The sequence below is a fragment of the Mustela lutreola genome, chromosome 10 (assembly GCF_030435805.1).
Source record: "Mustela lutreola isolate mMusLut2 chromosome 10, mMusLut2.pri, whole genome shotgun sequence".
NCBI classification, from domain to species: domain Eukaryota; kingdom Metazoa; phylum Chordata; class Mammalia; order Carnivora; family Mustelidae; genus Mustela; species Mustela lutreola.
This window is the reverse complement of record NC_081299.1, coordinates 13,409,758-13,435,447: the sequence shown is the minus strand read 5'-3', so window position 1 is coordinate 13,435,447 and position 25,690 is coordinate 13,409,758. Positions and strand designations below refer to the sequence as shown.

Here is a 25,690-nt window from a genome sequence, read left to right as displayed (position 1 = left end):
TGCTTTGGCTGGGACTCATATATTTTGATGTGTTGTATTTTTATTGCTATTCAGTTAAGAATGTTTTCTAAATTCTGTTGTAATTTTCATCTTTGGCCCATGGGATATTTAGAAGTATGTGGCTTAATTGCCATACCTTTGGGGAATTTCTAATTACTTTTCTGTTACCAATTTAATTTACTGTGGTTAGGGAACATACTGTGTGATTTTAATCCTTTCAAGTTTCTTGAGACACCACATTGCTTCTAAAATGATATTCTGTCTTTTTTGGAATTTTAATGTTTTTTAGGAGGATTGTTTTAGGTAACCTACCCATGTTAGTAGAAGTCTAAAGTGTTTTTTTTTTTTAAGATTTTATTTATTTGAGAGAGAGACAGTGTGACAGAGCTAGCGAGAGAGAGCAGGAGTGGTGGAGAGAGGGAAAAGCAGGCATTCCCCCGCTCCCCCCTGCCCTGCAGAGCAGGGAGCCTGACAACAGGGTTCGATCCCAGGACCCTGCGATCATGACCTGAGTCAAAGGCAGACACTCAACCAACTGAGCCACCCAGGTGCCCCTAATGTGGTTATAATTAAACTTTTATTTTTCAAGGATAAGTTAATTGAGTAATTGTTAAATGACTTACTTTAAATAATATAGTAACTAACTTGTTTTTATTTTAAGTCACTAAACAAATGGAACTTGTAATCTTTGGTATAGAGTTTACTTTTTTTGTGAGATTCTAAGAGTTTAAAAAGCTGTAGTCTGGCAGCATCTTGGTCCAGGTCCAGACTCTGCTCATTTTGTTGCCTTTTTCTCTCATACATGTGCATTCACAAGTATGTTCTGCCGATCTGAAGACTTGCATCCATCTCAAAGCTTGCTGTTTTATCCTGCAAGTAGAAACTGAACTGCTAAATTTGAGCTGCCGTTGTCCTATTTTCTTTGCTGTGTCTTGTACATTCTTGAACAATTCTTTTTTTTTTTTTTAAGATTTTATTTATTTGACAGACAGAGATCACAAGTAGGCAGAGATGCAGACAGAGAGAGGAGGAAGCAGGCTTCCCTCAGAGCAGAGAGCCCAATGTGGGGCTCGATCCCAGGACCCTGGGGTCATGACCCGAGCCGAAGGCAGAGGATTTAACGCACTGAGCCACCCAGGCGTCCCATTTCTGAGCAATTCTTACTCATTTGGTCCCTACACAGCTTGCTTTATTCTTTGGATGTATGTGTGAACTTTTACGTGTGACTGTATTCTGAAGGACTTTTATTTATTTATTTATTTATGTTTTGAAAAATTTTATTTATTTATTTGACAGATAGAGATCCCAAATAGGCAGAGAGGCAGGCAGAGAGAGAGGGAGAAGCAGGCTCCCGGCTGAGCAGAGAGCCCCATGCAGGGCTCGACCCCAGGACCCCGGGATCATGACCTGAATTGAAGGCAGAGGCTTTAACTCACTGAGCCACCCAGGTGCCCCTGAAGGACTTTTAACAGCTCATTCCTTTGAGTTATTTTTGGAATCATGGTCATTTATCAATCAATACCCCATACTTTGATTGAAATTTTAATATTTTGAAAATAATCTAGTTATCTCCTGGGTATATGTTACACATGAAAATCAGTTTTTTAGGCATATGTACACCTGTGGTTTATTATACACAGTCTGTAAAGTAAAATGAATCAAGAACAGTTTATGAACTGTGAGAGTGAAGGCATTAATTGATGCCGCAAACATGTTCTTCATCTGTGTACGATTGTGTGTTAGTTGGGACTGCCAACCAGATTGTCATCAGGACTGTACTTAATTCCTTTTCATTTCGGTCCTCTCTCGAAGCAGCGTATTCACTAGAGCGCCAGAGGCACACATACAGTAGGGAAGCCCCGCCACGTTAGTGCCCCCCTGAGTATATGGGAGAATTCATGGGTCCAGTGTGGAAAGGGTAGAGTTGAGATTGAATTTTCCACTAGGAAAAAGGGTCGGCGAGTTGAGAGGGTAAAGCAGTGCCAGACTTTCCGGGAAGCAAGAAAAAAAAAGGACTGGGTCACTGCAACTGGACGACGCAGACTTTGTAGATGGAGGGGTCCCAGAAGATAGTGCCGGGAGGCAGGATGGGGTCATGTGTTGGAAAAGGCCACAGAGTGCACTACTGAGAATAGCTAGGGCTGATTGCTTGAGAAATGCTAACTTCCCCTGTAACAGGTTTTCAGGGCCATCCGTTGTAGTTTGGACTAGTTCGTTCCTTTTAACAGAGCGAGATTTCTCCTTCTGTGTTGGTGGTGTTACCAGATAGGCATTTCTGAACACTTTGCTAATGGTAGGATTGTTTCTAAGCAGTAGGCTCTTTGTTTACCTTGGTAGCAGGAGGAAAGAACTGTTTTCAGCCAGTTCGTGATTGTGAACTAGCTCACATCTCATGTATTTTCCTTGGCCTTTTAGACTGCACATGGTCCGTCTGATGCTGTTGGAGAGACTTCTGCAAACCTTGCCCCAGTTACGAAATGTTGGAGGTGTCCGGGCCATCCCGTACATGCAGGTATCCCTCAGTTCACCTGGGTCTGTCCCACTGTGGTCAGACCACCCTTCAGCATGCTCACATCTCTCTTCTAGAGGCTCTATAAGGCTTTGTTTGGTGTTAGGTCATAGAATAATGGAATGCAATTTTGAACTGCAAGTTGTAGCCCTTAACGCTGTAGATGAAAAGGTGGAGGGTCAGAGAATTGAAAGAGATGCCTGCAGTCACCCAGCTAGTTATTGACAGATCCAGGAGCAAATGTCTGCCCCCAAGATTCTTAGTGTGTAATGAGTCTTTATTAACACCATGTTGGAATGTGGCCTGGTAGCTGTTCTCCCACTAGCTGCCTTCCCCTTAAGCGGAAAGTTCTTTAGTTTTGAGCACAGCCCTTCACCCTCTGTTAAGCCACTTTGGTTGGTTATAATGTAGTTTAGTCAATTCGTTTTGCAAACTCTTTGCAAAACATTTTTTGTGATGCCAAGGTTGGCATGTACCAAAATTGACTCTTCTGACTCTGGACACTTAAAGACCTTTGGATACCTTGGGATTTAGAATCTTTGGATTCCTTTGGATACCTTGGGATTTAGAATCTTTTCGTGGATTATATTTATGATTGATTGGATAGTCAGGAAGATTGGGATTTCCTCTGAACCCTGTGTGTTTGGAGTCCTCTTTAGGGTCCTGGCACTCATGTTTTCTCTCTCTGTTGACTTCCAGGTCATCCTGATGCTCACTACAGATCTGGATGGAGAAGATGAGAAAGACAAGGGGGCCCTGGACAACCTGCTGTCCCAGCTAATTGCTGAACTGGGCATGGACAAAAAGGTAAGATTGGAGAGTCCGGACATGTGAGAAACAGGGACTGAGGTCCTTCTCTTAGAGGAACTTCACTTAGTTTCAGGGATAACCACCCACCGAGGGCTCTAGTTCTGTTGATTGAACAAAAATGTTGGCAGTGCCTTCTTCGGCCCAGGCCTCCTGTTGGATCTGGATGTAAATGAGAAACAGACTGAGTGGCTGCCCTCACAGACCTTTTGTAGTTCCCTAAGCTGAAAACAGTAAATTAGTTGTTTGTCTCTTAATACAGTCTCTTAAGGGTATTGGGCTCTAGGTAATCCGAATGTAGTCCTGCCGGCACCTGTTTTGACTCTTAATTCCAGGTGAGGAACAGTTAGTGCTGATAGGCTGAGGGGAACCTTGTTGAGTGGACGCCTCAAGCTTAAAGTAAGTGTGGGCTTCTGGGCTTTGCGTCTGCCTACAGGACGTCTCCAAGAAGAATGAGCGCAGTGCCCTGAATGAAGTCCATCTGGTCGTAATGAGACTCCTGAGTGTCTTCATGTCCCGGACCAAATCCGGATCCAAGTCTTCCATCTGTGAGGTACTATCGCTTTGAGCACGGGGGTGTGGGGGAAGGTAAGAGGATTGTCAGCTAGGACTATGGGCAGAGGTGATAGTTAGAATAGGCTATTGTCGCTGTAGAGGAGAAAGGAGTCTAAGCTGTCACTTCTTTAAGAGCAGAGCCACCACCTTTTCCAGAATCCCTTCCAAGCCCTGATCTTTGCCAGCAATCCCTCCATTGGAGGGGTTACAGGGTTTGGAAGTTCCATTATTGAAAAGGGGGGACTGTTCTGCCAGGCGCAGGGTGGCTAAGAGGATTCCCCTACTGTGTGTTGCTATAAGGTATGGAAATAAAGCAGAGAGAAAGCAGTGTGTGTGTGGTGGAAAGGAGATTAACACAAAGCAGAGAAGGTAGAAATGGAGGCTGGACTGCATCCAATCTTAATGAGCTTATGAGCTGTGGGGTTTGCAGGGATTGGCAAGGCTCTCCTAATGGTTTTATTTACAGTGGCTTTTCTCCCACTTTTTTTATTCATGGGATCACTTACCCCATCTCCTTTAGAAGCTGATTTGGTGGGGAGAGCCCCTGTCTGGAGGGTGGGGTTGCTAAAAAGTGCTTGGAGTAGAAAGTTTTCTCTCTCCTCGAAATGGGCTTCTTTTCTGGTTGCCCAGGGAAGAAGAGAACCTGCCCCTACCAGGGGAAAGGTATCCAGTCCTTGACCCCTTGGCTTCTAGCATGTGCACGTGGGCGAGTAGAGCCGGGACCTGGGGTTGGTTGGTTCCTAACATGTCATTGTTGGAAAGAGATGGGGAGTGTCTGAGTTAGTTGGGGGACTTCTAACTCAAAAGATGAGCTCCCTCCCCCAGTGGCCCACTCTGAGACGATCACTGGTGGGTTTCCTACCCCTGTCCCCCGCTGTCTTAACAGGCCGTTCTGCCTCCCTCCCTATTTCCCCCAGTCGTCTTCCCTCATCTCCAGTGCCACAGCAGCAGCCCTGCTGAGCTCCGGCGCTGTGGACTACTGCCTGCACGTGCTCAAATCCCTGCTGGAGTACTGGAAGAGCCAGCAGAACGACGACGAGCCCGTGGCCACCAGCCAGCTGCTGAAACCGCACACCACTTCATCCCCGCCCGACATGAGCCCATTCTTCCTCCGCCAGTATGTGAAGGTGAGGCCTTTTCCCGGACGAAGGACTGCTCCTGCCCTCCTCCAGAGCACTCTCCTCCTTCCGCTCTGCGAGGAGGGCTGAAGGAGCCAGGGCAAGGGGCTGCCGGAGGCTTTGATCGTGGTGTCGTTTAGTGAGTAACCACTTTTCCCGCCCTTCTGCTGGGGTTTGGACTCCTGACTGTAAAGCAGAGGAACTGAATGAAATCAGATAGACCTGGCCTTTCATGTTAAGTTCCTTAGAGAAAGGGGAGCAGGATAATGTCACAGGTGTGTATGTGTGTGTGTGTCAGGAACTCCCCCTGCTGTCATCAGAAGCCGTTGAGGGAGCTAGTTTAGAAGATGGGCTTTCTGATCAGGTGAGTTTGGGAACAAGCATTCCTGCTTACCAGCTGGGAAGCTCAGACAATTTATGTGCAGCTTTTGCATGCCTCGGTTTGCACACCTGGAAACCGAGGGCTTGCTGTGTAGGGTCGTTGTGAGCACTGGCTGACCTGACGCAGGAAAGCCCAGCGTTGAGCGCGCCAGGGCCTGTGCACGTCCATCATCAGTGCCTTTTCTGCACATTTGTGTCTGGGCAGTGGTATGAGTGCCCCTTGCGGCACACTCCCAACTGCTTTGACTGCAACATGGATAGAACAGGCGTAAAATGTGAATCGCATCATGTTCTTCTCTTTTCTTAACCCTTTGCTGGTTTTCTAGAACTTTTAGGCCAAAAAGTTCTTTGAGTACCCCAGCTATGAACTTAACTCTCTAGCTGTGTCACTACTGCCCCCGGCATGCAGCCCCCGTCCTGTGCCTTGCCCCAGATGCGGCATACTGCCTTCCTGTTTCCTGTCCTGAGCTGCTCTTCCTCTGCATTGCTTGCTTCCCCTCTGAGTTAATTCCTAGTCTTGCAAGACCCTGCTCACACACTGGGTCCTGGGAAAAACCTCTCCAATGTGCACTTCCTGCTAGCAGGTCAGATCAAGTTGGTCTTGCCCTCGGTCCCCAGAGTGCCCCGTGCACACGTGGCATCTTCCCCTTGTTTGCACCTCTAGTTGCTTGGCAAAGTCCCGATGAGTAACTAGTGGTTGAATTGTGCCCCAAATTCTTGTAGGCTCTTCCTGGGGGACCATGTGGCCTGTGGGATAGCTGCTGCTTCCACCGTCCTCACACCCCTCAGCTTCCCCTCCTCTGTGGGCTATGCATTAAGTGATCCTGGCCGCCTTGGTTGGGTGGTTGGTTTCTTTCTTTTTATAAGATTGATTGATTTCAGAAGGAGTGAGCACATGCGTGCGCACACGCGTGCATGCGGGGGAGGGGAGAGAGAGAGGGAGGATCTTCAAGCAGACGCCCTGCTGAACGCAGAGTCTGAGGTGGGGCTTTATTCCAGGACCCTCAGATCCTGACCTGACCTGAAATCCAGAGTTGGCCGCTCAACTGACTGAGCCACCCAGTTTATTTAATGTCTCTTGATATCCTAGAAGGTTTTGGTACTAGGGAATAGACTGCATCTTTCACAGGAAGTCAGAAATCCTTCACTGCCACTGTTTTTCCCAGAGTGTAATTTTGGGACTTTTGAGACAAGTGGGGTCTGTGTCCTGGAGCCTGGGGCCTTGCTGGGTTTAAACCAAGCTGTCGGGCAATGATGGCTCCAGCTTTGAAAGATCCCGTTTACGGCTCTGGTGTAAGCTGTGCCTAATGAGCAGTAAGCCCGCCCTTTTCCTGACCGTGGTCGTGGACACCTGTCTGTCACAGGTTCTTACACAGACGTTCTTCCCCCAGGGACATGCTGCTGATGTGTTTGAGGCCTATACGCAGCTTCTGACAGAGATGGTCCTGAGGCTTCCTTACCAAATCAAGAAGATTGCCGACACGAACGCCCGCATCCCACCTCCTGTCTTTGATCATTCATGGTTTTACTTTCTCTCAGAGGTAAGTGAAGCCCAGGCAGTGCGCCAGTCACGGAGAGGACATTGCTGTGACTGCCTTTTTTTCCTTTTCTTTTTCTTTTATTTAAGATTTTATTTATTTATTTGAGAGCGCATGTGGATACAAGCACCGGGGGTGGGGTGAGGAGGAGAGGGAGAAACGGGCTTCCTGCTGAGCAAGGAGCCCAGTGCGGAGTTCGATCCCAGGACCCCAGGACCCCAGGATTATGTCCTGAGTCAAAGGCAGACACTTAACCAACTCAGGCACCCTGGCTCTGATGGCCTTTATGGCCCCCTCCTGTCCTCACTGTCAGGAAGCGTTTCCCCTAGCCGCGCCACTCACACCATGTCGGTCTTGCGCCGGGTGAGCTGTGTGGTGAAGCGGGGGAAGATGGCTGTCAGAACAAGCCGTGGCTTTAGTTTCTGATTCTGTACGTTTGACTGTTTCTGTGTATGATGGTAAGGGATGAGTTTTTAATAATTTTGGATCCTGGGGCGCCTGGGTGGCTCAGTGGGTTAAGCCGCTGCCTTCGGCTCAGGTCATGATCTCACGTTTATGGGATCGAGTCCCACATCGGGCTGTCTGCTCAGCAGAGAGCCTGCTTCCTTCTCTCTCTCTCTCTCTGCCTCCCTCTCTGTCTACTTGTGATCTCTCTCTCTCTCTCTGTCAAATAAATAAATAAATCTTAAAAAAAATAATAATAATAATTTTGGATCCTGTCTGGAAAACAGAAAATGTGCTAGTTGAATTACAAAGAGATTTTAACATAGGGAGTTGGCTGAACGGCCACTAAGGAACCGAAAAGAAAAACAGGGAATGTTGAGGTAATGTTCTAGCTGCAGGCAGCAGCCACCCCAGACCTGTGTCTGAAGAGGATTCGGTATGGTGGACCTGAGGAGGGGGTACTGCTCCCCAGGAAACTCTGAGGGGATGTCACGCGGTTGATTCTGGGAGTATGGAAAAAAGCCGATGATTAGAACCAACTGTAGTTGGTTTGTCCTTGAATACTGGAGAGCTGATGGAGGCTTCCAGAACGAAGGGCTGCTGTCAGGGTAGCAGGCAGACAGGAAGGAGCCAGTGTTTTTTCCTCGGGCCCTCTGGTATCCCTTTTTGTTCCCTCTTGGCAGGACCGGACGCGGAGCCAGCTGGCAGAGAAGCAGTGTAGTTAGTGCACTTTTGGTCTGGCCATAGCAGAGCAGTGTGTAGCCAGGGTGGTGGGGAGAGGTTGGAGGCAGCTGAGGGACGGTAGCTCACAGTTAGCTGCCATCACGTTATCACAGCGAGCTTAAGATTTACTCTGGGAAGACTGACATGTTAGCAAGCCCCCAGTGACCATTCTGGGTTGTATGGATGGAACAACAACCTAACCTTTTCCCCACTTCTTTGACCTGAAAGATTTTGAAGAGGTTTTCCTGACCATTTCATTCTGGGTGGGCTGGAGTCGAGGTCATCTTCCTTGTAGATTCCAAAGGACTTCCAGGAGGGGAGTGGGAATATTGCTCTTTTCCCCTCTTTGACAGTTTTCTTTTTCCTGTCCACTCTGTAAGGAGTACTGAATTCACCAGAGTCTATCTTGGCTATGAGGAAATAGCTTGGTGTGTGTTTCTTAAAAGTTTCTAACAAAAGTTCAAGAAAACCCAGGGCACTGCTGTTGACACAGTTCCTGAGTCACTGACTCTCTGTGTTGCCTTTCCTCTCAAGTACCTGATGATCCAGCAAACTCCATTTGTGCGCCGTCAAGTCCGCAAACTTCTGCTCTTCATCTGTGGGTCAAAGGAGAAGTACCGCCAGCTCCGGGATTTGCACACGCTGGACTCCCACGTGCGTGGGATCAAGAAGCTGCTGGAGGAACAGGGGATATTCCTCCGGGCAAGTGTGGTTACAGCCAGCTCAGGCTCTGCCTTGCAGTATGACACACTCATCAGCCTGGTACGAGTGGCGAGGGGGACGGTGAGGCAGGGAGCCTCATGTGATGTGGCTCAGGGAGGTAGGCAGTCGGCCGGAGGAGTACAGGGCTTGTATATATTCAGAGAACGTCACAGCTGCAGTTGAGCTCAGGGTGGTCCATAATGCTGCATATTAAGTGTAGTGGGCTTCAGGGTCTGTGATTTCCCCCTCACCATTCCCGCTCCCACCTGGTAGTGGTACCTCCATTATGAGGAGGAGTGGTTTGGGCTTCTTACCTGTGTCATTGGCTCATATGGGCAGGACTGACCTGGAATTTGCCAACCTCTGATTTTTGCCCTTGAATACTAAAGAAATGATGGGTCTGAAGGTAAATTGTTCAAACTTTGAGGAAGCAAACAGTATATTGCATGGTCGCTCTAGGTGAGAATATCTTTAGTATTCTCCTAAACTAGTGTCCTTACTATTGTGCTTTGACAAGAAAAAAGTAAACTGGGAGGGGAGGAAGGAAAGGAAAGAAAAAAGTAAACTGGATTGTAGTTTCCCGTCGTGGTCTATCTTTACTGCTGCTTTACTGAGTGGTGTGATGGGCCCCTGCAAACAAAGGGCATTTGTGTGGTAGGAGCTGAATGGAGGAGGCTCAGTAAAAGCGACAGTGCGTGGGCCTTGGTCCCAGGTTCCCCAGGGCACTGGATCAGCAGCCTCGCACAGACCCCTCAAGGCAGCAGGTGTGGTAGGTGCAGGCTGCTTGGAGGCCCTACTCAGTTGGGGAGGTCGGTTTCCATTTCAGATGGAGCACCTGAAGGCTTGTGCCGAGATTGCTGCCCAGCGAACCATCAACTGGCAGAAATTCTGCATCAAAGACGACTGTAAGCAGTGCACGACTTTTGGTGGCTGTTGTTCATTCATTCATCTCTTTGAGTACTGTTTGTTGAGGACTGCCCTGTGCCAAGCACTGAACTGGAGACCAGAGATGAGGCTATGAGCGAGACACTAAGACCCTAAGACCTCTCGAGTTCTTAAGATAGAACTCTTGTTCAGCTGAGAAGACAAGTCAGAACTTCAGAGTGATAAGGGTCATAGATAAAATGTGGGGTGCTGTGGGGGTACAGTAGGAGTCACTGACCTCCAGATTGTGGAGTGAAAGCTAAAGAGGAACCTGTGGAATCTAGAGAATCCTCTTAGTTGAAGAAGTGGAGGCTGGGAGTCGATCCTTAGGTAGCTGTTAGGACGTTTACCAGCTCATTTCTACAGAGGGCGGGAGTTCTGGGCAACATCTGGCAGAGAGGACTCGGAGTACAAGCTGGTGGGGAGGGGAGCAGTCTTGGCCGCGGGCAGACACAGCTCCTGCGACTTGTCTGTCCAGTGCATTTGTGTCTGAGCTGAGCCCCCATCTCCTCTGCCTGCAGCCGTCCTGTACTTCCTCCTCCAAGTCAGCTTCCTGGTGGACGAGGGAGTGTCCCCGGTGCTGCTGCAGCTGCTTTCCTGTGCCCTATGTGGCAGCAAAGTCCTTGCCGCCCTGGCGGCCTCAGCCGGCTCTTCGAGTGCCTCCTCCTCTGCAGCGCCTGTGGCTGCCAGCTCCGGACAGGCCACGACACAGTCCAAGTCCTCCACAAAGAAGAGCAAGAAAGAAGAAAAGGAAAAGGAGAAAGAGGGTAAGCATCACTCTCTTGTCTTGGTGACCTGGGCGAGGTGTTCTGATTTCTCTTGGATCACATGGCTTATGCTCCTCTTTAGAAAGGGCTTTTTTTTTTTTTTTTTTTTAAAGTTTTTTGGCAGACAGATCACAAGTAGGCGGAGAGGCAGGCAGAGAGAGAGGGGGAAGCAGGCTCCCTGCAGAGCAGAGAGCCCGATGTGGGGCTCCACCCCAGGACCCCGAGATCATGACCTGAGCTAAAGGCAGAGGCTTAACCCACTGAGCCAGCCAGGCGCACCAGAAAGGGCTTTTATTCCGATTTACTAGGACCTATAATTCTCATGCTATCCAGTGTCTAGTTTTCGTGTCCTTGTCAGTTACACCTTGAACATGTGGCTTCCCATCCCAAGGAATGGTTAAAGTGTACTAAATGGTTTTAGTAAGCCAAGTTTGTTTTCCTGTGAAATGATAAATGACACTGGCTTCGTGGAGAGGTTGTCAGAGTCAAATGATGCTTGCAGACATGCCTTGTGAACTCTTAAATGCTCTATATATGAAGTTGTTTTAGCTGATTCCTTATTATCAGAAAGACAAAAGCCTCTTCTGCTTCACTGCTTTTCATGGTCCTTGGAGGCCTAGGACGGGTGATCCGGGTGATGAGCAGTGGAGGTGGCTTACCTTTTCCCAGTAAATTATTCAGCTAGCTGTTTTGGGTAGCAAACCTCTGAAAGGAAATGCCTCCTCCAGGTTAGCTGTGCGTGTGCTCGGTGTCCCTTCAGGGTGGCTGTGCATGTACTCAGTGTCAGGCCTGTGTTGGCACTTTTCCCTGTGATTTTTGGTAGCATTATTGTCGCATGTCTCATATGGGGCTGGCTTTGGTTTTCCAATACACCAGTAAAAGTTATATTCAAATTAGAACCATTTCGTTGAGTAAGCTTAAACTTTCAACTCTTAGATTCCCTCCCTCTCCATCTGGTAGCACTGGCTTTAAGACCCTAGAGCCTGCTTCCTGCTCTCCAGTCCTCAGGTCTTCCATGATCTTGCAGGTGAGAGCTCGGGCAGCCAGGAGGACCAGCTGTGCACAGCTCTGGTGAACCAGCTGAACAAATTTGCAGATAAGGAGACCTTGGTTCAGTTCCTGCGTTGCTTCCTGTTAGAGTCCAATTCTTCCTCGGTGCGCTGGCAGGCCCACTGTCTGACCCTGCACATCTACAGGTAAGGTCCTGGGCTAAGTTTTGATGGTCTGCATGGGTCCAGGAGATGAGCGGTTAATGTAGTTCTCTCTTGCGTTGTGTTACACACTCATGGTCATGGTGCCCGTATTTACATCAGCCTGGATCCCCTTGACTTACAGATGTCTTCATCTGGTTATCTGCTTTTAGCCATTAAACTGACATCATAAGCAAGACATGATCACTTATTCCGTGAGAGGACTGTTTAGAAGTTTGTAAAGTGACCAGGCTTGACTCTTTAGGCCACCTTCTAGAGACAGGAAAGGAACTGAGCTACACCTGTTAGGATCTGCTGTGGAAAGAGTGCAAAATGACTCAAACTTAAACCCTTGCTGTGGGGACATAGACATATCTACAGAAGCAATACCTGGGCCTTGTTGATAAATAAAAGGAACCTCAGGGTTTTCTGCTTGGTAACATGAACTGTCCTTTATCTACAGAAACTCTAGCAAATCTCAACAGGAACTCCTGCTAGATCTGATGTGGTCCATATGGCCAGAACTCCCAGCCTATGGTCGTAAGGCTGCCCAGTTTGTGGACCTGCTAGGCTATTTCTCCTTGAAAACCCCACAAACAGAGAAGAAGGTAATAGCTGATATGTGGTTAGAGGGGCTCACTTTGCGTATTTGACCTTTTTCTCGCTTGAGTTAAGGACATTGTGATTAACCTGCATAGGGGGTACCCATGTGAAATCTCTTGAGATGAATCTTAAGCACAGCCACCATCTGCCTCACACAGATGACACATGCAACTAAGTACAGGCTGAATTTGCCTTAGCCAGCAGGAGATCAGGTGGGGAGGATAATACAACCCATTACAATTGCTTTTGGAAAGAAGGTGTCACCCTGGTTTTCCTGGCAGCCCTGACGACATCCCTAAAAATGTCTCTGCAACGGGATAACCATTTCATTACTTCTGCATGGGAATAAAAATGACTTTCATCCACAGGGTCTGAAAAGGTGGCTGTTGCAAAGATTGTGGAAACTTGTAGGAGTTAGGCCCAGCTTTGTATGACCCTGGTGGGGTGGTCTTGGGCAGTATCAGCAAGACAGTAGAAGACCAAAGTCTTTTCCAGTAAGACTTTTCCTTGGGCTTTAATGCGGTCTTGATTGATTTCTGTTTCAGTTGAAGGAATATTCACAGAAGGCTGTGGAGATTCTGCGGACCCAGAACCATATTCTTACCAACCATCCCAACTCCAACATTTACAAGTGAGCTTGTTCTGCTTTGTCCCTATTTGAAGCTCCATTAACAGTCCCAGTTGCTCTCTCCACATCAGTTTCCTCTTACCCAAGAATTGATATACCTCTCTCTGCTTGGTCTTTGAATCACCCCCCTCATAGCTGGGGCGTTGCACACACAGGGTACTCAAAATATAACTGCTGATCTAGGTTTTGGTATGCAGTCATTTGAGAATGCCTCTGATTTTCAAGTGTCTAAGTCTAAGGTAAGATAGGCTTAAAGAAAATGGCTATATTAAAAAAAAACTTATTTCTCTGGTTTAATGGTGACTCTTTTTTTTTCCTCTAAAATTCATTGAGGCATCATTTATGTACCACAGAATTCACCTATTTTAAGTGTACAATTCAAAGATTTTTAGTAAATTTAATTATAAAATTTCTTGGAGTCAGATTTTAATATTGCTTTTTAGGATTCCTCTGGCCTTAGAACAGCTCAGAAATAGGAAACATCAAGGGTTGATTGGTTGAAATTCTCTTCCTGTGACTTCAAGGCCCTATTGGGATTTCTTACTTTCTCCTGTGTTCTTACTAGGGTGGGGCTCGCTTTAGGGAATGTTGAATTGTGGCTCATTTGCGGCTTCTTTGTGAAGCTCAGTGCTTTCTAAGATGAAGATTTCCTTATGCTGAGACTGGTTTCTTCTTTAGCACCTTGTCTGGCTTAGTGGAATTTGATGGCTATTACCTGGAGAGCGATCCCTGCCTGGTGTGTAATAATCCAGAGGTGCCGTTTTGTGTAAGTGCCGTCTTTCACCTGGGTGATCGTGAGGCTTGGAGGGCCCGTGGGTTTCTTGTTTGCAGAGGTTGAGTGTAGCCGCATAGGTATTCAGTCACCAGTGGTATGAATGTTTACCTGCCACACTTACCACCTTGAATAGAAACTTCATCTGTGGATGAAGAGTGGGCTGCAGTGATCAGTTTTAAAGGAGGCAGGATGAACCCGTGGCCTTGAACTGATACAGTGTTTTGTGTGTTACTCCCATGTCTAGTATATCAAGCTGTCTTCCGTTAAAGTGGACACGCGGTACACCACCACCCAGCAGGTCGTGAAGCTCATCGGCAGCCACACCATCAGCAAAGTGACAGTGAAGATTGGAGATCTGAAACGGACAAAGATGGTGCGGACCATCAACCTCTATTACAACAACCGAACCGTGCAGGCCATCGTCGAGCTGAAAAACAAGTACGGCTCTTCAGACTTGGGGAGGGGCAGCTTGTCAGGCTTAACACCAGTTGTTGGCTTTGATGGTTGTACTTGGGTGAAGCAGCATGTCCCTAGAGAGAGGACTGGTATGTCTTCTTACCCACTGGAGTCCTGACAAGGGACAGAAGTGAGCTTGTGGAAACTTGTAGGAGTTAGGCCCAGCTTTGTATGACCCTGGTGGAGTCTTCTTGGGCAGTATCAGCGAGACAGTAGAAGACCAAAGTCTTTTCCAGTAAGACTTTTCCTTGGGCTTTAATGTGGTCTTGATTGATTTCTGTTTCAGTTGAAGGAATATTCACAGAAGGCTGTTCCTAAGGGTGTTCACAGAACACAGTTCCTAAGGGTGTTGACAAAGGTTCTTTTAAAATCCTGTCCAGTGGAGCCTATGGGGTCTAAGGAAGCAATTCAGCAGCCTGTCTCAGGAGTGCTGAGTGGGGACTTCAAGCTTTTCCTTACCCATGTTAATTAGGGCAGTTCTAGTTTTATGTAACACCTTGTTGGGAGTAGTTGTCATTTCTTGGGTTAAGATGTTGTTTGCTCCCAGTGTAGGCAGTACCAGGAAGCTTCTCTGGCACACAGTCCTTCCATTTCTGCGTGGCACGTTTCCTCTGTATCTGCCAGTGTTGGATCTTTCTAGCTCATGTATCCCAGTGCCTGAATGGGGGCACACTGTATGTGGGCCAGCGAAGGTGCCAGCATGGGGTAGAGTGTTGACTTCTGGAGACAGTGCTCTTGTTGAAATCTCAGGTGTTGCTGTCAGCTAGAGGATGTGGGGAGGTGCTGCTTGAATAGTAAGGTGCTGTTCTGCACGGAATGGAAGTATTGGTATTATTCCGAGAGGCAGAATGTAGCTAGAGTTCACCACATCAGCAAACGGAATTCTTCCTGCTGGAGCGTTTTTCATTTGCAGAGCAGTTCACATTGGTGATCTGCAGGTAGAAGCTGCCCATTGGGATAACCCATTCCCTTTTGGAGGAGAAGGAAGATTTAATTTTCTGTTGTGTAGAGTCAGCCCAGCTGGTAAAACTGACTCTGCACCCCTCATGTCTCGTGACATGGGAGAAACTGTGCAGCCTTGGCTTCTTTAACTGTAAAGTGGAGATCAGCCCACTCAGGGTATTTTTTTAAGGATTAGATTGAGTTTGGTGTATGTAAAGTGCTGAGAACAGACCTACACACAGTAAGTGGCCAATAAATGTTGTTTGTAATTACTATAATTATTCTAAGTGATTACATGCCTTTTCTTTTTCTGCCTCTACGTGGCACATGGTACAAGGCACCTCTTAGGATTATAAGTGTCTGGGTGGCATACTTTCAGAGCAATGTCTTCCCTTGATATAGATTTTCTTGTTTTTCTAGAATTTGAAAAATTATCTTGTATAGCATTTTATTTTATTATTTATTATTATTTTTTTAAGATTTCATTTATTTATTTGACAGAGAGAGATCACAAGTAGACAGAGAGGCAGGCAGAGAGAGAGAGGAGGAAGCAGGCTCCCCGCCGAGCAGAGAGCCCGATGCGGGACTTGATCCCAGGACCCTGAGATCAGGACCTGAGCTGAAGGCAGTGGCTTAACCCACTGAACCACCCAGGCGCCCTCTTGTATAGCATTTTAAAGCATTTGTGTTATATCCTTTTTTATAGAGAATATTTTAAAAATCAGGTTGTTATTACTTGCCAGATCTCCTTTTCTTAAAGGAATCATTTCACTGCCTTAGGAGAACGCATGAGGACAGTCTTGCTCTTTGTCTCCTCAGACTGCCCTCGCGGGGGGACGTGCATGGCTCTCAGGCCCTTGCCCCTCTAGCTGCCACTGTTTCTTCTAGGCCGGCCCGCTGGCATAAGGCCAAGAAGGTTCAACTGACCCCTGGGCAGACAGAGGTGAAGATCGACCTGCCCCTGCCCATTGTGGCTTCCAACCTGATGATTGAGTTTGCGGACTTCTATGAGAACTACCAGGCCTCCACAGAGACCTTACAGTGCCCACGCTGCAGTGCCTCCGTCCCTGCCAACCCGGGGGTCTGTGGCAACTGCGGAGAGAATGTTTACCAGTGTCACAAGTGCAGGTGAGGGAGGGAGTGGCGCCCCGGCCAGGGCCGTGTACGTTCCTTGTATCTCCTGCAAGAGTCTCAGTGTGGGCAGTTTCAGTGTCTGCTGCCTTCATCATAATTAGAGGGTTATGGGTCTGTGGAGTCCAAGCCTGGAAGGCGGGGGCGAGAAGAATGGTGCACACGTCCATCCCATGGTGGTCCAGGAGTGGGGGGTGTCCCTCGGACTAGATCCAGGTCTTCTTTTCTTGTTACCTGGTTGTATGAGTCACCCTTGCCCCTTGTCGTCCCGATACAGTTCCAGAGAATGTGTGTGGCACTCATAGTCCCCCTCCCCCACCCCAGCCTCTGCTGTCCTCTGACGCAAACACTTCGGTTTTTCAGGTCTATCAACTATGATGAAAAGGATCCCTTCCTCTGTAATGCCTGTGGATTCTGTAAATACGCTCGCTTCGACTTTATGCTCTATGCGAAGCCTTGCTGCGCAGTGGATCCCATTGAGAATGAAGAAGACAGGAAGAAGGTGAGGCTGGGTCCGATCTAGACTCAGGGCAGTGTCCTTAATGGGAGCTTTGGGCAGCAGGGCTGGTGGAGGGTAGTATGCTTTTCTTCTCTCCTGAGTCTTCCTCAGCTCAGCTCTCTCTCCAGGGCCCAGCTTTTGGGGGTGAGCAAATAATGGCAGAGAGTGTATTGGAACACGTGCTTTGTGTAGCACTTCCGAGAAGTGTTGGTTCGGAATGAATTAGGATGTCTGCAGGGGCAAATGACTTTAGCTTTGGAAATGCAGGAGTCAGATGAGTGCCTTGCATTGGTTCCGCAGATGTCTTCGTGTTACAGCTGTTGGCCTTTCCTCGGTATCTGCTTATCCGGGGGCTGATTCTCAGTTTGCGTGGTGTGGTGGGACTGGGGATTAGGTGGCAGTCAAAAGTGGGGAGCTTTTTGGGGCATCTGGCTGGCTCAGTGGGTTAAAGCCTCTGCCTTTGGCTTAGGTCATGATCCCGGGTCCTGGGATCGAGCCCCATGCCGGGCTCTCTCCTCAGTGGGGAGCCTGCTTCCTCCTCTCTCTCTCTACCTGCCTCTCTGCCTACTCTGTCTGTCAAATAAATAAAATCTTAAAAGAAAAAAAAAGTGGGGAGCTTTTGGGATTGTTGCTAGAAGCAACACATGGGAAGCAGGACAGCATTTAGCTGTGGAGTCAGAAGGACAAAAGTTCCAGTTCCGGTTGTGCTTTTTTGGTGTATGACCGAGTGTCAGTGATTTCTCTAAGTATTGCATGCTTATGTTGTATGCTGTTATACAATATGTTATACAGTTATATACGTTATATACGTTTATACAGTTGTTACAAATAACATCAAACACCATGGATTATTGTGAGGAATAGAAATAATGGATGTGTGAAATACAGCGCCTGACCTGTGGGAAGTATTTCAGGAAATGGTTAGCAATTGGGATCACTCAAGGAGAAGCCTTCACATGTGCCGCTGTCTTTTCCTGCCAGGCGGTTTCCAACATCAATACGCTTCTGGACAAAGCTGACCGAGTGTATCACCAGCTGATGGGACACCGGCCACAGCTGGAGAACCTGCTCTGCAAAGTAAACGAGGCAGCCCCCGAAAAACCACAGGTAACCCCAAGCTAGAGGGGCAGGTGGAAAGGACTCTGGGTCAGAAGCAGGGGACTCACAGCATGCTCCTTGGATTGCAGGACGACTCGGGGACAGCTGGGGGCATCAGCTCCACTTCAGCCAGCGTAAATCGGTATATCCTGCAGCTGGCTCAGGAGTACTGTGGAGATTGCAAGAACTCTTTCGATGAGCTCTCCAAAATCATCCAGGTAGAGAAATGGGAGCCACTCTAGAGTGTTTTGTCAAGCATTCCCCATGCTGTTTGCAGAGCCGTCCTCTTGCCCCGCTCCAGCAGCTGAGTCTCGGGTTTCCCTTGTCCGACTGGCTGGAAAGGCAGGGTCTGGGTGGCTGCACCATATAACTTCTCTCCCACTGTAGGTTGGTGCTTGCAGAGACTTGAGGGTAACAGATTATTACACATGTGGTTTCTTTGACCCGTTCACAACCCATCTTTTAGTAGAGGGCTTACTAGTTTTAAAAAAACAGGGTGTTAGGGTTCTGTTCCCTCCTCTTTTTCTCATAAGCCATGTTTGTAGGCTGGAAGGGGACGGCACACCGAAGCCAGTCAATGAGGGTGGGCCGGGCAGCCAGTGGAGTTTTACCGACCTAATCTCCCTGGGACAGGAAGCTGGCCGCAGACAAGCCGGGTCCTTGCCCCCAAGAATTGCCTTTGGTGCATGGGCTTGCATCTCTGATCTTTGTGTTTGCTATGAGAGAGCATTGCGTGGGAGTTAAGGACATGTGCCTGTGATCAGGGGCTGACTTCTGCCTCTGCCATTTGCCTTAGGCAAACCAGTCCTCTTAAGCCTCAGCTTCCTGCTCTGTAAAATGATGATGAAGTATCCAATTGGTGGGGTCATCAGAAAAGTTAAATAACGCATATAAAGTGGTTTTTCAGACCAAAGCTGACTTTCAGTTCACTTTCTCTTCTAACTTCTTTTAATTGCTGATTTGTTTTTCTTTTATCCTTTTTTTTTTTTTTTTAATCGTTAGAAAGTCTTTGCTTCACGCAAAGAGTTGTTGGAATATGACCTGCAGCAGAGGGAAGCAGCCACCAAGTCGTCCCGAACCTCTGTGCAGCCCACCTTCACTGCCAGCCAGTACCGCGCCTTATCTGTCCTGGGCTGTGGCCACACATCCTCCACCAAATGCTATGGCTGCGCCTCAGCTGTCACAGAACATTGTATCACGCTGCTCCGAGCCCTGGCCACCAATCCGGCCCTGAGGCACATCCTCGTCTCCCAGGGCCTCATCCGGGAGCTTTTTGATTACAATCTTCGCCGAGGCTCTGCAGCCATGCGGGAGGAGGTCCGCCAGCTCATGTGCCTGCTAACTCGGTCAGAGCCTGCCTCAGGATTGTGGGCCCAGTAACCCCTGCTAGCTCGGGGGTGGGTGGTTGCAGCGACCCTAGGAGCTTAGGGGGTTTGTCATGAGGGAGGGAGAGGGAGAGATGCCCAAGGTCTGGGTGAGTGAACTCCGTGAGCATTTGGGACCAGGTCTCTGGGCTCTGGTGAGAGAGGAGACGGGAGTGATCAGGCACTTGGACTCCAGATTCACATGGAAGAGGCGGAGCCTAGAGATGAAGCTTAGGTTCAGTGTCTGATCCTCTGTGCCCTGGACAGCTTAGCTAACTTCTCTGAGCTGAGATTTTCCTTGACTGAAAAATACTGATGGTCGTAAATGCCTTAAAGGCTTGTGGTGAGGGTGGAATGGAGTAAGTCCTGTGGGCAGTGGCTCGTATTGTTGAGTACTTATCATGTGCCAGTGCAGTCACCAGAGCTGGATTTACAGAGTGTGTGGCGTAAGTTCTGGAACACATTAGGTGATGGGTAACCATTTCTTGCTGTCTTAGTCACTCACACAGCGGGGCTTTTTTGAGCATCTGCTGAATGCCAGGCGCTTTTCTGGACTCGGAGTGCGCAGTAGTAAATGGAGTGGAGTCCCTGCTTCCTGGAGCCTGCAGTCCAGCTGGGGAGAACTGCAGAAGCATACATGCACAGTCTGGTATCTGTCAGGAGATTGGCTTGTGAAGAGAGGCTCAGCTGGGGTGGTGCCCCTGACCACAGCAGGGATTGCTTCTGGGAGAAGAGGATCAGGGAAGACCTCTGAGGGGTGATGCTTGAGGAGGCGTGCGTGCAATTGGGGACAAGCCAGGCAGATGTCTCAGCTGTGGCTATGCACATAGGGCACATCATGTGCAAAAGCAAGAGGCAGGGCTCTGCCAGGGAAGGAGCAGGAGCTGCCAGAGGCCCATGTAGGTGGAGTGAAGGCCCCGCACGGGAAATAGGCAGGAGAACCAGGAGTCGCTGGGGGACAGGTCCTGGGCGATCTAGGCCATTGTAAGGACTTGGGATTTTACTCAAAATGGGGTAGGAAGGAAGAGAGTGATCTGGTACAGTTGACATTGTCAGGACTAATATAGATGTTGTTATAGTGGGGTGTTGGTGGGAAGTGTGGGTACCTTGTGGGAGATAAATTGGAGGCAGATGGAGAAGATGAGGAAAGTGTCGTGACCCATCCTGGTGAGACACCGTCAGATGCGGAGGCTGGAGGATTCGGTGTACCAGGCAGCACCTGGGGGCTCTGCAGCCTGGGCTGTGCACAGGGAGGAGCTCTCCTGGCTGCTGGTGCTGCTCTCCCCTCAGTGACAGCTGCGGGAAAGGCGGCTGTGATGGGCACTCTGTTACAGACCCATGTCTTGTGGGGCCAGTCTTGTGGTCAGGTCCCTGGGGAGGCCAGGTAACCCTGGGCATTAAATGCCTTTTCTCTGTGCTCCTTCAGGTGGGAAGGTGGGACAGTGGTAGATAACAGGACTCCTATTTCTTTGCTTCTCCAGAGACAATCCAGAAGCCACCCAGCAAATGAATGACTTGATTATTGGCAAAGTCTCCACTGCCTTGAAGGGCCACTGGGCCAATCCTGATCTGGTGAGCAGGACAACGGCTCTTTGACTCTTTCCTCTTTCTCTTTCTGCATTCCCTTGATTTCTTTCCAGGAGTCTCCCTGGGGTGTTTGGGGAGGGAAGGAGCAGCAGTCTGCAGAGTTCTCACCTTAGCATGACTGTCCCAGGCCAGAGCCAGCCCCAGAGGGAGAGGAGGAATGGGTGGTTGGCCAGATGGAGGACAGGGGTCTCCACTTCTCCTTTCTCTTTTTCTTCATAAGATTTTTTTTTTTTTTTTTTTTTTTTTAAAGATCTGTATATTTGAGAGATACAGGGAGAGAGAGATCACAAGCAGGGGAGGGTAGGTAGAAGGAGAAGCAGACTCCCCAGTAAGGTGGGAGTCTGATGTGAGACTTGATCCCAAGACCCTGGGCATCATGACCTGAGCCGAAGGCAGACACTTAACTGACTGAGCCACCCAGACACCCAATTCCTTTCTCCTTCTGACGGTGCCACCAAGTACCAGACATCTTCAATCCGAGTCCCCTGAGCAGAGCTTGGACATAAGCCCCAGTCCTGATTCTCACCTGCAGACCTTCCTCTTCTCATGTCTCCTTCCCTTGGCCTTCTAGGCAAGCAGCCTTCAATATGAAATGCTGTTGCTGACAGATTCCATCTCGAAGGAGGACAGCTGCTGGGAACTCCGCTTACGCTGTGGTGAGCTTGGGCCACCTCTGGTTAGGGGCTTTTCAGAGAGGGATGGGGGCTTTGGGTACAGTCTTAGCTACAGAGGAGGCGGGGTGGGACAGCTGCCACGCACAGCCTTGCTGGAGCCAGGTGCAGGGTGCTCTGTGACCGCAACTTGGCCTGTCCTTCCCATTCCTAGCTCTCAGCCTTTTCCTCATGGCCGTGAACATAAAGACTCCTGTGGTTGTGGAGAACATTACCCTCATGTGCCTGCGGATATTGCAGAAGCTGATTAAACCACCTGCTCCAACCAGCAAGAAGAACAAGGTATTGGGCAGGGGATCACAGAGGGCAGGGCAGGACGGTAGCCCCCTCCCGCCCCGGCCAGCATCGTGTCCTGCCTCGTAAAGGTCTGCCTTACTCTGCACTCAGCCTGCCCGTGGCAGGGCACCAGTGCTTCCTTTACCATAGTTCAGCAGACAGGAGTTGGGATTTTCTAGAAGGAAGATTTTTCTTTTTAAGATTTTATTTATTTATTTGGCAGGCAGAGATCACAAGTAGGCAGAGGCAGGCAGAGAGAGAGAAGGGGAAGCAGACTCCCCACTGAGCAGAGAGCCCGATGTGGGGCTCGATCCCAGGACCCTGAGATCATGACCTGAGCTGAAGGCGCAGAGGCTTAACCCACTGAGCCACCCAGGTGCCCCTAGAAGGAAGATTTCTCGGAGGAAAGTTAGGAGTAAGATAAACGTGAAAATACGAGAGCCTGGAACAGGGTGGTTTTCTGGAGGACTATCTTTCCAGTTATGTTGAAGGATTCCTAGCTTCCAGAAAGCACGGTGTCCTTTTCTGTCCCCGTGTGTTTGCCTGTGCGGCATTGCGCAGTGGTGAAGGTCATAGGCTCTGAAGTGGACGTCTTGATTTCACGTCTCAGCTCTTCCCGTTTAATCGCCTGTGACTTTGGGCAAGTTCTTAACTCAGGCTCCTCAGTCTGCCCAGGTCTAAAATGAGGACACAACACATTAAAGTGTTGTAGAGAATCAGTTATTTGATGCAGGTCCGTGCACTGAACGCTGGCTCACCTTAGTCCTCAATGAATGCTGGCTGTGGCTGTGTGCAGTCTGCTCTGTGTAGGACCTGCTCTCTCTGTGAGCTGCTTGGCTCTCTAGAAGATCCAGTTCTCTCCTTGGCTGGTGTGAGCAAAGATCCAGTTCTCTCCTTGGCTGGTGTGAGCTCGTTGAATCCAGGGATGTCCGTTTAGGAGTATTTCTTATGTCCAGGGCAGACTGTAATCCCTAGCAGATGATAGCTACTCAGTGAATCAGTAAGTGAATGAGAAAAGCCCAGTTTTTATTTTAAAATAACCATAACTGAGCCCCAGATTGACCTCCTTGCACCAGTTTGTGGAAAACTCTGGCCATAATTCTTCCTCTCAGCCATGCCTGAGGCTCTCTGTCCCTTACCCCTCTGTGGTCCTTGGGCCTTTTGACTCCTCCATTTCCTGATGGAATCCTTTGATAGAAACAGAGTCCTCATCATCTCAGGGAAGCTGCTTTCTGAGTGGTAAACACTAGGGAGGAAGCTGCATCCTGAAGAGTTGACTACGTTTTCCTTGGCTCCCGTCTTCCTAGGAAAAGGCAGGTTTGAGGGTTCCCACCTTCCTTCTCTTTGATGAGGTTTATTTCCCTTCAGAGCTCGTTCTCAGCAGATAAAATCAGTCCTTGATTAAAGAGGAACCCCATCCGCACATCGCTTACTCCCTTTTTCCTGAATGAGGCACAGATTTTCAGAGTTGTTTACCTTCTAAGCACTGGAGCCCAGAGTTGATGTTCGTGCTGTGCTTAGTTTTAGCCTAGGGAAAGCATCAGTTCTCAAAATGTGTGCTCCCAGGTGCCTGGGTATTCCCCAGACTATCTAGGAATCTCTGAGGTTATCCCATGACCCTGTTTGCCCCCTTGTGGTCTGGCACTGTTGGTACTGATGGTGCACAGTCACCGGAGGGGTGAGGTCACCAGAGGGTGAGGCTGCCAGGGCCCTGGTGGGAAAGGCAGTGGCTCCCAGCTACCCTCCTAGCTGGGATCTTCCATTGCAGTGCACTTTGGCTCAAGGGCATCCTTGAAGCCCAAGTGGCTATTAGTAGATCTTGACTCGGGGGTCCTCATGTTTTGAACACTCAGGTGACAGCGTGGAAGGACACAGAGGTGCTCCTCCGCCCACCGAAGTGCAGCGCTTGTCTTGAGAAGCACATGGTTGATTGTTTCAGATGCAGGCTGAGTCAGATGCTTTTCTTACACAGCCCCTGTGTGCTTGGGAAAATGTGTGCCAGGCCAGCTTTGGTTATTCCGGATTGGGTGGTTGGGAGACATTTTCTTGAAAAATGAAAGAAGCGGGCCTGTCATGTCCAGAGGAATTGACATAACTCAGTGAGCCAGTATTTTCTGAATGACCAGCACATGCTGCAGAATCACGCATGGGTAAAAGATTGAGTTTTAGTGTTAAGGACTATGGGAAGTTTATCAGGTGATTTCAGTCTTCACGTAAGAGCTGCTCTTTAAGAACCTAGAACTTGCTGAAAGTAGTATCAAAGAAGGAAACCTGCAATTAAATGAGAAGGCTATTAAAAACAGTCTTCTCTTTTCTAATTATGTATTTGTGTGCAGTTGGGTGTTTTTCGCGGACTTTAACCCAAACAACATTTTCCAACACTTGGAACACAGAAGCAGGTTGGAGAGTCCAGTTGTCTTATTAAGGCAGTCATTAGGCAAATTTTTTAAAACATAAAGTAGTTCCATTCCTTTAGATGATCTTCTCATTTAGGTACATATGTAGTGGAATTATTATTTTAAGATGGAATTGGTAAATATTTTGGGATCTCTCATGCTTAATTTTTAACATGGTAATTATTGGTAGATAGCTAGAACCACATGTACAAAAGCTGTTTAGGGTCCTCAGTAATTTAAGAGTGTAAACAAGTCCTGAGGCCAAAAAGCTTGAGAATGGCTGGCTGGCTTAGAGTTCTGTGTGGGTCTCTCTATTGTGCATGTTCGTTCTGTTCAGTAATGGCTCTTAAAATTCTGGAGACCACTTGGGGACTCCTTGAAGGTTGACGTTTAGGAAACTGAGTTGGGCTTGGGATAGGAGCTGTTGTCTGCGGCCATAGGATGGTCTGGAGGAAGCCAGCTGCATCTGATCCTGCATAGTCAAAGCAGCGACTATAAGCCCAGCACGGAGATGCTGCTGCTAACTAAACTGGGCCAAAGTGCTTTAACAGGAACACATATTGGGGCCTGATATGAATGTTGATTCTTCTGATCTTCTTGCTTTTGTGTTTGTCCCTCTGGGGCGTCTGTGCTGTTGTATTGGAGCCCAGCTTTCATCTGTGCTCTGAAGCTCCCCACCCTGTTTGGCTTTCACACTGCAGGATGTCCCCGTCGAGGCCCTCACCACAGTTAAGCCGTACTGCAATGAGATCCATGCCCAGGCCCAGCTGTGGCTCAAGAGAGACCCCAAAGCGTCCTATGAAGCCTGGAAGAAATGTCTTCCTATCAGAGGTCTGTCTGTGTTTTCAAGACATACCCTCTTAGCCCTGTCCTGACAGCCGGGCCTTGCCCCCTTTCTTTCACTTCCTTTTCCTCACTCTTCGCTGCACCCCTGTGCCTGCCAGGGGTTGACGGCGATGGGAAGTCCCCCAGCAAGTCAGAGCTCCGCCACCTCTATTTGACTGAGAAGTACGTGTGGAGGTGGAAGCAGTTCCTGAGTCGTCGTGGGAAGAGAACACCCCCCTTGGATCTCAAGCTGGGCCATAACAACTGGCTGCGGCAAGTGAGTGACCTCCCCCTCCGCCCTGTCCCCGCTGCCCCGGCCCCCGAAGCCAAACAGCACATTTCTGCTCCTCCCACGTGTCTATTCTGCTTTTGCTTGCAGCAGAGGGATGTTCTTGGCGGCAGCCGCCAGCGTGGTAGACTGGCCAAGACAGGATTTTTCTGTGCCGTTCTCATCAAGCTGGTGGGCTTGCCACTCCCCCCCCGGCCACCTTCCAGAACTAAGCCTTGGTGCCGTCCCCCCCTTTTCGCCTCCTCTCATCTCTACCTCCTGCTGCCCTCCCTCTCTTCTTTCTAGTGAACCCTGTGAAGGATTAAAGTAATTAAGGGCATCTGTGGTTCATTAATACATAAAACGAGAAAGATACTGTTAGGCCTAAGCCGTTAGCATATCACTATCCCCAGAATACAGTTAGTAGAAATTTGTGCCGAGGAAAGGACTTGCCGGCTTCTTTCCCTAGCGCAGTCATCTTAGGCGTGTTCTCCAGATTCCTTGAGGGAGAAA

The 25,690-nt window shown here is 48.8% G+C and overlaps 1 protein-coding gene across 7 annotated transcripts in view; it reads left to right on the top strand.

The window, feature by feature from the left end:
• Positions 1-25,690, top strand: part of UBR4 (ubiquitin protein ligase E3 component n-recognin 4) — a 135,456-nt gene that overhangs the window by 78,419 nt on the left and 31,347 nt on the right. For all 7 annotated transcript variants that reach the window (XM_059137659.1, XM_059137654.1, XM_059137657.1 and 4 more), the window contains 23 exons: positions 2,416-2,512; positions 3,209-3,316; positions 3,753-3,869; positions 4,789-4,998; positions 6,762-6,911; positions 8,610-8,837; positions 9,604-9,682; positions 10,223-10,468; positions 11,496-11,664; positions 12,122-12,266; positions 12,807-12,892; positions 13,568-13,655; positions 13,909-14,102; positions 15,951-16,190; positions 16,557-16,695; positions 17,674-17,799; positions 17,880-18,008; positions 18,793-19,136; positions 20,636-20,726; positions 21,313-21,397; positions 21,567-21,694; positions 24,786-24,915; positions 25,029-25,186. In XM_059137659.1, coding sequence (XP_058993642.1) covers positions 2,416-2,512; positions 3,209-3,316; positions 3,753-3,869; positions 4,789-4,998; positions 6,762-6,911; positions 8,610-8,837; positions 9,604-9,682; positions 10,223-10,468; positions 11,496-11,664; positions 12,122-12,266; positions 12,807-12,892; positions 13,568-13,655; positions 13,909-14,102; positions 15,951-16,190; positions 16,557-16,695; positions 17,674-17,799; positions 17,880-18,008; positions 18,793-19,136; positions 20,636-20,726; positions 21,313-21,397; positions 21,567-21,694; positions 24,786-24,915; positions 25,029-25,186 — 3,487 coding nt within the window. The remainder of the gene's footprint in view (positions 1-2,415; positions 2,513-3,208; positions 3,317-3,752; positions 3,870-4,788; positions 4,999-6,761; positions 6,912-8,609; positions 8,838-9,603; positions 9,683-10,222; positions 10,469-11,495; positions 11,665-12,121; positions 12,267-12,806; positions 12,893-13,567; positions 13,656-13,908; positions 14,103-15,950; positions 16,191-16,556; positions 16,696-17,673; positions 17,800-17,879; positions 18,009-18,792; positions 19,137-20,635; positions 20,727-21,312; positions 21,398-21,566; positions 21,695-24,785; positions 24,916-25,028; positions 25,187-25,690) is intronic.